Genomic DNA, 10,552 nt, shown 5'->3' on the forward strand with positions numbered 1-10,552 from the left:
CTGCCGGACGAATAAAAACAAAATGCTCGCGGGCAGGCACTCATTTGACAGGGTGACCATTTTGGATAATTTATTCTCAGCGGTACCTTCCGTGAGTTCCCTTGCGTGTTACTCGACCTGAACGTTCGTTGCCTGATTTGAGGCGAAATGCATGGCCATGGCTTTTCGGACATAGTGGACCAAATCCACTTCGTTGACCTGCTTGACATTTTGCTGGATTTCAACAGGGACGCCGCCGGAATCGTGTAAACAACATCAACAAAAGTTATTCCACTTTTGCACAAAAACTATCTTATTAAATTGCTACCAAAATGGCCCTGAAGACGTACGGCGATAAGCCGGTCAGCTTCCAGCTGGAGGAAAATGGTGAATACTTCTGCATTGGGTCCGAGGTAAGTTTCCTTCTTGCTATGTAGGTGTTACGCCCCAATCAAATTTTATTGCGTTGGAATCAAAACAAAATGTTTCCCCGTAGGTTGGCAACTATCTGCGGCTGTTCCGCGGTCTGCTGTACAAAAAGTACCCGGGCATGCTGCGGCGTACCCTGAGCCCTGAAGAGCGTAAAAAACTACTGGAAACCGGTATCAGTAATCAGTTTCTGGCCAGTTCCGTATCGTTGCTGCGAGCAACCGAGGTTCAGGACATTCTCGAAGGTAACGATGAGAAATACAAGGCCGTTATTGTGACCACGACCGAACAACCGGCCCTAAGAGAGAGTAAATCCAGCAAGAAGCAACCGCCATGGGTACCGACCATGCCCAATTCCAGTCACCTGGATGCGGTACCGCAGGTGAGGACTCTTGGTATTAGGAGGGTTACTTTAATGTAATTCTAACGCATCGATAGAATTGGCTTAGCAATAGAACAGCACATGTGAGCGCTGCTTGGGTGATTTTTTTTGCCCGGTCGGACACAATCTCATGTGTTCGACCCGTCCGTGTTTCAATGTGGGTAGGAATGCGATGGGTTTCTTCATCGCTTCCTATAAACATTGAAACGGCGCGCGGCAAAGAATCACGCAAGTAGTTCAAAAGCTGTTCACAAAACAAAAAGCCCTGCTCACATTTTCACCAACTATTCAATTTCTTCTACCCAAAGCGCTCTAGATTTGATCTTTCCACCTATAATACTTTAATGTTCTTTCTAAATATTCTACCTTGAATTTTCACAACTCGCCGAAATGCCAAAAATTAAATAAGAGGGTTTAATGTATTGATGAAATTTCATATCATTGTCACACCCCTTCCACAGGCAACACCCATCAATCGGAATCGGGTGCAGAACAAAAAGATTCGCACCTTCCCGATGTGTTTTGACGATACGGATCCGACACTGAACATTGAAAACTCAGGCCAGTCTGAGATATTGGTTCCCATTCGATTGGACATGGAGCTAGAGGGTCAAAAGCTGCGGGACACATTCACCTGGAACCGCAACGAGCTGATGATTACGCCGGAGATGTTTGCCGAGGTACTGTGCGACGATCTTGATCTCAATCCGACCACATTCGTACCGGCTATTGCGGCCGCCATTCGGCAGCAGATCGAGGCCTACCCGAGCGAACCGGTTGTCCTGGAGGAGGGTTCCGATCAGCGGGTGCTGGTCAAACTAAACATTCACGTCGGAAACACTTCATTGGTGGATCAGGTCGAATGGGACATGGCAGAGAAGGGTAACAATCCCGAAGATTTCGCCATCAAATTGTGCGCAGAATTAGGTCTGGGAGGAGAGTTTGTGACTGCAATTTCCTACTCGATCCGGGGGCAGCTCTCCTGGCATCAGCGAACCTATGCCTACAGCGAAGCACCGTTGGCCACTGTGGATGTTCCATTCAGGACCCCGAGCGATGCGGATCAGTGGGCACCATTCCTGGAAACGTTAACCGATGCGGAGATGGAGAAGAAAATCCGTGATCAGGATCGAAACACTCGGCGAATGCGTCGTTTGGCCAACACGTACACATAAGGTAAGCACAGAATGTGGGGTTTTTCTTCGTATGTCCAATTAATACCTATTGTAGTCTTAAGTGAAAACCACGTTTCCAAATAGGAATACTGGTCAACTGTCTTAATTACGAATCTGACGAGTGGTAAATACATGGAACACTTGAATCGGTTTATTTTTTATTTCTTTTGTGAAATTGCCTGATGTACCAATGATAAGAATCAGTAAGAATTCGGTTAAATTATTACCGAGCTCGGTAATTTTCGTTCACTGTATAATAACTGAGAAATCGAATGTCTAACGTAATTCATTTATCCATTGTGTGAAAAAGTGGTTTTCGCGGGAACTAAGTTTAATTGATGATTTTTGTACGCTTTTTCGCTTAGTATGGAACAGAATTAGGTAAAAGGTAGTGTCAAATGGAACGAAATGAGGTAGTTTTCGCGCCTAAGCGGATTCCGAAAAGTATATCGAGAAAAAAACGAAAATATATAGGTAGCCTTAATATCTTGTCGAATTTGGAATCAGCTGGTTTGAAAGAAAGCTTGAGACGCGAGTTGGGAAGGCCGTCTGAGCGTTGTTCTTGGAATTTACGACGAGTTTCTCGGACATAAAAGTTGTATAGCAGGGGGCTTAAACATGAGCCTTGGGGTAGATTCGTGTAACTAATTCGCTCAACGTTGGTTTCTCCATGACTAAAATGCATGATTTTTTCAGACAACAGGTTATATATAAAACTAGCTGACCCGGTAAACTTCGTTTTACCTGCTAATGTATAAATCGTAATAAATGTTTGATTTCATCTACACGCTCTTAAATTCATCGTGCTCGCGAATCGATTCTTATGGAAATCGTAACAAATAAAGTTGAATTTGTATTTGGACCACCTTCCATAAAAAGTGACATTCTTGAAACTATTTTACAAACCATCTCTGACTCAAAAAACCCTCGGATACAAAATTTCACTTCATTCCGACCATCCGTTGATACGTGATGATGTTACAAAGAAAACGCCTCTATTTTTATATATAGGATGTGGAAATGAGATAATTTTGTATGGGGACCCCCCTTCCATAAAAACTGAGATTCTTGAAACTATTATACAAACCATCTCTGACCAAAAAAATCCTCGGATACCAAATTTCACTTCATTCCGACCGACCATTCATACGTGATGGTGTTACAAAGAAAACGCCTCCATTTTTATATATAAGATTGTTCAATATTGATGAAAGTCTGCAAGAGTTGACAATTCAACCCATTTGTCCAGCCTAAAGAGAATCATTTTTCGAGCAATTTCCTGAGACACGAGAGCATTGCAATCGGCCTATTCGAATTGAAATCGGAAAAAGAAATGGTTTTCCCGATTTCTGGATGGCGATGACTTCGATTTGTCTCCGCAGTCTTACGGAACAAAGTTCAGCTCCAAACACTTATTGAAAAAAAAAAAAAAAACCAATAAACGTTTTTAGCGGAATCTGAAAAATTCTTCAACAAGTTGAATTTCATTCTGTCCAATCCGGGAGCCGAATTGTTGCAAGACCAGACCGCAAGTGAATGTTCGACGATCGAGAATTTATCCTCGGGTTCGGAGTTATTCTCTGTATCTCGATATATTTTCAGAGCTTGTGCCACACTATGAAATTGCGCAAACTTTTTAACCGTTGGGTAAAATTTAATGAAAATTTTGGTGGATTTAGTTCATAGTGCATTGTTTACTTCCTGCAAGTTTTAAAGTCATGTGATCAAAACTCGCGGAAATTGAGTCGAAAGATTAGCTCGTGCGTTCTTGAGCGCTGATGTGGTCTAGTGGATAGGCTGGCGCGAGTCTGGTAACCCAGGCGTACTGGGTTCGATTCCCGGTATCGGCAAGAAAAACTTTTGGGGTTCGAATCCCATAAGTTGCTGACACCCTTGTCCTTCCTCCAACTGGTATCAGGAGGGGTTGGTTTATCATCTTGAACTGCATTCTGTCCATATCCAGCCGGAGTGGATATAATGAAGTGCATGATGGTCTGACCAACGTCTCATAATCGCTTACTATTCTACGCTGCCTACTCTAAACTTTAAAATTTCCTTCTCCGAACTATCTCTAATTTTCATTTCCAGCGTCAGCTCCCCGTAACTCAACGTAGCGTTCAGGCAAATAGCTGTAAAATTTGGGTATAGCCACTTCAATATATTTCGCTTTTAATAAAGAATCGCACTGCAGCTCTATCAACTCTAGTTGCAAATTATCAGCAACATTTTTAGGAGCAAACGAAAATGGAGATACAAACAACGAAAATTCTTGCTCGTATGAATTAAAGTTACGAAAACGGCTTTTGAATTCATCTAGTAACGATTCTAGGTGAAGTACGTATTTACCAAATGATGCAGCCTCATTTGATCTTTTCAGTTCTCTTGACACGTAGAGAAGTGCACAAGGTTTTCTTTGGAAATTTGGTTGATCCATAACCGTAACTTAGCTTGAAAGTTTTTTACATAATCACAAGCAGTTATAATATTTTTTTTCTTTTCTTTGAAGCTTTAAGTTCAAATCTTGCAGGTGGCCAGTGAGATCAACGTCAAATGCCAAATCCATATTTTGTGGCTGGAAAACCAGCGTGCTTCTGTGTAGTAGGGAATTTTGTGAATATTTAAGACGGAGCTACGCGGGCCGCATTGACCAAGGCCGAGGGCCGCATGCGGCCCTCGAACCCCTAGTTTGACATGCCTGATGTATAGGTTTGGAATACTTTCACTCAAAACAACGTGTTGATCCGCGAGAGCCGTGTTGGAGGACCTAAAGCCCTAAAATAAAAGTGCGGCAGACTATCACCGCGGAGTTCCAATCGAAATGCCAAAAGTCGTTCCAATCGAGCATAACCATTTTGACCTTTTCAAATTCGTGGGAGGTATTGTAATCTGTTTGACTTTCAATTTTTTAATTGAAGTTAATCAAGAATGCAGAGAAAATTCATTGGAGCAAAACGGAAAGAAGCACTTCATTTTTATTTTAACAATTGACACAACGGAGAGCAAATTAAATAATCTAATATATAAAGATGAGTTGGACTATATATGTTTGTATGCACCTTATACAAATCCACACCGCTCACGCTCATTTTTTTTAATCATTTATGGTTGAAAAGTAACCATTTTTTGGTTTTTGCTGGAGAACTATCAATTTGGTTATTTTTTAACGATATTTCTCGCTTAATTTTAACCACGGTTTAAGTTCTTTAGCATTTACCACAACTATGGTTAAATTCATCTCTGTAATGAAAACTCTTCGGCGCCATTATGGAAGTTGTAAATGTTATTGTTGATCGCGTTTTGTTGTTTTGCCAGAGAAAAAAATTGAATTTCAAGTATTTAAACATAAAAAGAAAATAAAAAGATACTGTGGCCTTATTCGGAAACTCACGCTCTCTTTAAAGGTAGGTATTTTTTTCTGAATCTATTTTAAATTGCTACTGGATGCATTTTTGTTTTTTTTTTTATAGAATTTCAGCAGTTTGTTAAACCAAATATGTTGAAATTCACTTTTCATTTCTATTTTCAACAGGTCCTATCACTTGGTCTGGGACACTGGCCTGAAGGATCATATAGGATCTCTCATCATGAGAGTAATAAGTCGATATTTTCTAAGTTTTGTGCAATTTCATTTACTCCACGGTGAAACCGCGAATAATCCGTATCTGAGTTAAGTACCACTAGGAAAATCAACACCAGCAAAAGCTGCAGTGAATCGCCCTCAAGAGCTCTTCCGCTTCTTAAGGCCGGATGCTCTCTAGTACTGCTATAATATTCGATACCAGCAGTGTCCTGGAAGCTGCAGTCTGATCAGTCTGAATATGGGTGATGAAGTTTTTAGCACTTTTTAGGACCACACAGCGTGTTGACCCAAATTTTTCCCACCATCGGGAACAGGACGATGCGAATGGCTCCAAGTGACAAGAATGGGCGCGGTGTTTATCTGATCGATTTTAGTTTACCGAAATTCAGACTGGAAGGATTCCTGAAGGAAGCTAAATTTTGGGCTTGTGACACTGGCCTGAAGCAGCCGTAGGATGAGGTAAACAAGAAAAAAAAATTAGATGCAGAAAGCTATCAGAGGTTAACGGCAATGTAGAGGTAATTTATTTATTTTTCTCCCCCACAGGGTTTACCTGCCATCTATGCCTGGTAATGTTTGCTCGTTCCAAGAAACGGCTGGCAACGTAGAGGATTCGTAATCGTTTTTGGATCCGGTTTCGCTTAGCGATACTTCGTGCCGTAGCCGGTTTCCCATCATCTGGTGACCCCAAATTAAATCATATGGGAAACGAATTCGAAATCCTAGCCCGTAAACCGGCTTCCACTGCTACGGATTTCTAGATGCGTGGAATAAATAATGTTACCGATTGGACGGACGGTTTCCACATATAATAGTTGATTCCCGTTTTACTACTAACACACCACCGTTGAGAGCAGTATAATGCTGTCCATAGATACGGCAGTTTCTATCGATGCCAATGAAAAAGTACACAAAAATAAAAAATCTGCTCTAAAACTCGCAGTAATTTTTTTTTCTAGTTAAGAAAATCCCAATTCTAGCATTTTTAAGAACAAATTAATCTGCTTTCTTTCTATTTGGCGATACGGTTAAAAATTAACCGTTTTTCAACTTCTCCGCATTAATTTCTTGCGGTTAAAAAGTAACCATATTTCCACTTCTCAAGAGAAGTCAAAAAATGACTTCTATGGAAAAAACCAAAAAATCACTTAACGCGGAAAGGTGTGAAAATGGTTACTTTTTAACGATAATTGGTTAATAAATTTCGAGCGTGCTTAACCGATCAGCCTGAAATTTGGTACAGTTATGTGTTTGGACCATGGGAAGGTTTTAGTAATAGTTCTGAGCCATGCCCACCTAAGGAAAGGGACCCTCCCATACAACTTTCGTTTTTATTCCCACGAATCAAAAGTCATGGCACCCATTTTGTCAACCGACTTTTTTCGCCTTGGCGGGTTGTTTTCATCATCACCATGGGCCGGGTATTAGAAACAACTATTGCTGATCCACTCTTTTTTTCTATTTCTGCGATAGCTGATTTGGGCTCCCGTAGGGTACCACTGTAAAAAAAATTACAGTATTCAAGAAAAAAATGAGCATTGTTCTACATAAGGATTATTTATCGACTGAAATTAAATCGGATGAACAAGCGGAAAACATTTAAAGATGATTTAATAAAAAGTTGTCAAACAAACATGTATACCAAATATTATTATCGGATTATCTATTGTTTATAAAACAAAAAATTGTGTTTGCCTTGAGCTTGGTCAATCAGCGGTCGAAATCACGGAAAAATGAATAATAAAAAAAAACTGTTTGCGATGGGGTCAATCAGCGGACAAATTCACGAAAAAAAAGAAAACGCTGTAGTTGTTTAAATAAGTTTAGAGTTCGACGACACGGTAGCGATCATTCATTGAATGTTGGATTTCGTGCTATGTTTTGCAGTCGGAGTTATCCGTATAAAGTTTAACTGAAAAGCGGTTAGCGTGTAGAAAACCGACAGATTTTATACTGATTTGACAGATCGCACAAGTTTCGCAGTTATGAGTGCGCAGTCCAATTTTTTGCGATGCGAATGGTATTATTTCCTATAATAGATCATTATCCGTACACAACTCCTTTTTTTAACTTCTCATATACGATTTGTTACATTTTAACGACAACATAATTGAATTCGACCAGCATATAAAGTATCAAAGACGCATTTATCGCATCAAAAATCTTCGTCATGCCAAATTCGTTAATTCTCAGGCTATGGAAAAATGTGTTTTCAATAGTGTTCAATATTTTTTGTTTTGTCTGGGATTTTAACGCTCGTAATTAATTCAATCTCAATGAATACTAAGAATAATAATATTTCATTCCGATGACTTCATGTTTTGTCCTCTCTTGCAAAATAATGATTTGAAGATTGATTCAAGAATTTATTGTGCAGTTCACACTCTACTGGACTTCACACTTTTAAAGTGTGACGGTAGAAAACTGTGACCAAAAGTGTGATCTGTCATATTTTTGGGTTTGTTGTTGTTTTACTCAGTTTGTTGTTGTTTTGTTGGATGACAGTCAGTCGCTCGGACGATTCGCAGCTGCACCAAGGAAGTGTTGCTAGTAATCACGATAGAAAAACTGTTTTATTTGTTTTATAAAACATTTCGATTCTTCAATGTTTTTTTTTACAGAAATTAATTGTTGTGTATGAATTTAATGTTTTCAATGTTTTATAATAAATAAAATACGTATTTTCAAGAGCTTTTAAATCCTGTTTTAAATGTTTTTATTTATGAATGCTCATATTCGATACAAAATCATTCCTGGCAACAAAACTTAACAGTTTTGAACTGTGATTGGAAAAGTGAGTCGAAAATCCAACTTCCAATGCAAAATACGATACTTCTTAACTTTTCAATGAAATTAGTGAGTAAGAGTGAATTATTTAACTGTGTTTACTGCTCCGGCTAGCCTACCGCACGGAAGGCTACCGTCGCTCGATTAGAAATTTTCCCAGTAACCGCAATATCCAGAGTTCACGTGTACTGGAAAGCAAATCAAAGCTTGCTGAGCTTTAAAGATTTCAAAGGGGTAATTTTGGCGAGTGTTTTTTGTACCTTCTTCTGCTGAAAGCACGTGGTACTGGTACGAGATTTTCGGATGCAATAATGAGTTTACATTTTGGATTGAAAAAATACAACTAGCCTGTTACCTATTGACTAGAACTGTAGTGGTTTTCAAAGCTCGGGGCTTTGAGATTCTACAAGAATATACAATAAACTAAGTAGTGAACAGTGAATTGACTTCTTCAGCTGAATAACTATGTGGACTGAGTGCTGAAAAACTAATGAACAGAATTTCATAAATTCCAAATTTTGAGAACCAACAATTTTTATATGAATCCCTAATAGAGAAAGAAAAAAAAAGATTCAGAGTTATAAGTTGAATGCTTCGATTTCAACACTTTGGTAGCCTTCGGGGAATGTAAACGGGTGAATGGAAAATTGATAAGATAATTGAATCTGAGAGTTTTAGTTTAGAACTATTCAATTTGGTTGGCCAATTTATAACTTTTGAATTATTTTTGGTCATCAATGTGTTCAATTCTACCATCCAATTTTGAGATGATATCTAAAATTTCAAACATTTATCACTCTTCACAATAATTAATGGGATGATTGTGTCCAAGAACAAATTTGAACAGCTGGAACAAATTTTAAATACTTCTTCTGTCACTTGGAGTTTAAAACCCCGTGGAAGCCGCCGCCCGTGGCGTAGAGAACAGCCTTCAAGTCTTCTAAGCCAGGGGGTGTGAGATCGAACCCCGGTCACGGCATACATAGTACACTTTCGGTGGGTTGGTGGCTTTAGCATTTGTAAGATGCTAGCCATCATATCCTCGAAAGATATACGCTTAGAGTTGAGAAAAAGAGGAATCTCTTCGAGGAAACATCATGTTTCATTGAGATCCTGTATGTGTTTGTGTTCGTTTAAAAAAAAAAAAAACTCATGAGGGGGGGGCAGTAAAACATAATCCAAAGTTTCAATAAATTGAACATATTGAACAAAAGCTTGCATGCAATAAACTTGCATACAATCTACATCGCATAGCATCGAAAAATCAAGTTATTGAAGATCTAAAATTAGGAAAAATTTCAAATACAAAAGGTGATACAATTCTTATTCTCTACAGTTAGACTTTTGCTCTCTAAAATGTTTGAATTTTCGTAAAATTTATCAAATTTTCGATAAAATACCTTGAAATTTATTTATTTCCTTCTTTTGGGTTTACTGGAAAATCGAAAGGGGGGATGGCAAAAGAAGAAATTGAAATTTGTTCCGGCCTTAGTGGAACATTCAACATTTAAGAACAAGTATTCATAAAATAGTGTGAAATTAAAAAGCGAGGAAAGCAAAAATATAATTTAGAACATCAAAAGTTAGGTCGAATTTACAGTGAGCGCGGTGCGAAGTGCGAAGCGAATTTCCAATTCGCGCGAAAAACCGCTTCTCATTGAAACACGTTGAAAAAAACATCGACCGGCCACAGTGCAAGCGAATTTTCGTGCGAACACCTGGCTGGATCGCGCGATTTCATCCTGTTCATCCGGACATACACTGAAAATATTCTCTCGGATATTTTTTATCGTAAAATGATTTATCAAAAAAAATTTTTTCAAAAGTTTATTTATTTAATTATCATTGCCGTTTCTGTTTTGGTAATGAAAAATGCACGGTTTTTTAGCGCGGATTTTCGAAACAAACGCGGTTTCAGTCTTTTTCTATTGAAACAAATTATAACTGGCAATAAACGACCGGTGGCATGAAAGCCCCACAATATGTGTATAGGGTGAAGGGGCTGAACGGATAGAAGTTGGAATTTGTTATCCGACGCCATCTTGAAATCCAATATGGCCCCTTTCACTCAACTTTAAAATGCTGGAAGTGACTGAAAAGCACATGAAACTCCCATAATATGGGTATTGGATGAAAGTACTCAATAAGTAGAAGTCGAATTTGGCTGTCCTACGCCATTTTGAAATACAAGATGGCGGTTTCCGCTTAATTCAAAATGCA

At 38.9% G+C, this 10,552-nt stretch overlaps 1 protein-coding gene across 1 annotated transcript; it reads left to right on the forward strand.

The window, feature by feature from the left end:
- Positions 1-181: 181 nt before the first annotated feature.
- LOC129757542 (SWI/SNF-related matrix-associated actin-dependent regulator of chromatin subfamily B member 1) lies at positions 182-2,111 on the forward strand. The gene is made up of 3 exons (XM_055754811.1): positions 182-392; positions 476-790; positions 1,252-2,111. The coding sequence occupies exons 1-3, from the start codon at positions 312-314 to the stop codon at positions 1,963-1,965; spliced, it is 1,110 nt and encodes a 369-aa protein (XP_055610786.1). The 5' UTR covers positions 182-311; the 3' UTR covers positions 1,966-2,111.
- The last annotated feature ends 8,441 nt before the right edge of the window (positions 2,112-10,552 follow it).

This window comes from Uranotaenia lowii, chromosome 3 (assembly GCF_029784155.1).
Source record: "Uranotaenia lowii strain MFRU-FL chromosome 3, ASM2978415v1, whole genome shotgun sequence".
Classification (NCBI taxonomy): Eukaryota; Metazoa; Arthropoda; class Insecta; order Diptera; family Culicidae; genus Uranotaenia; species Uranotaenia lowii.

Excerpts from the sequence above, each read along its gene's own strand:
- LOC129757542 (XM_055754811.1), top strand. The coding sequence starts at position 312 with ATGGCCCTGAAGACGTACGGCGATAAGCCGGTCAGCTTCCAGCTGGAG. Across the intron at positions 393-475 it reads ACTTCTGCATTGGGTCCGAG|GTTGGCAACTATCTGCGGCT; the intron begins GTAAGTTTCCTT and ends GTTTCCCCGTAG. Across the intron at positions 791-1,251 it reads ACCTGGATGCGGTACCGCAG|GCAACACCCATCAATCGGAA; the intron begins GTGAGGACTCTT and ends CCCCTTCCACAG.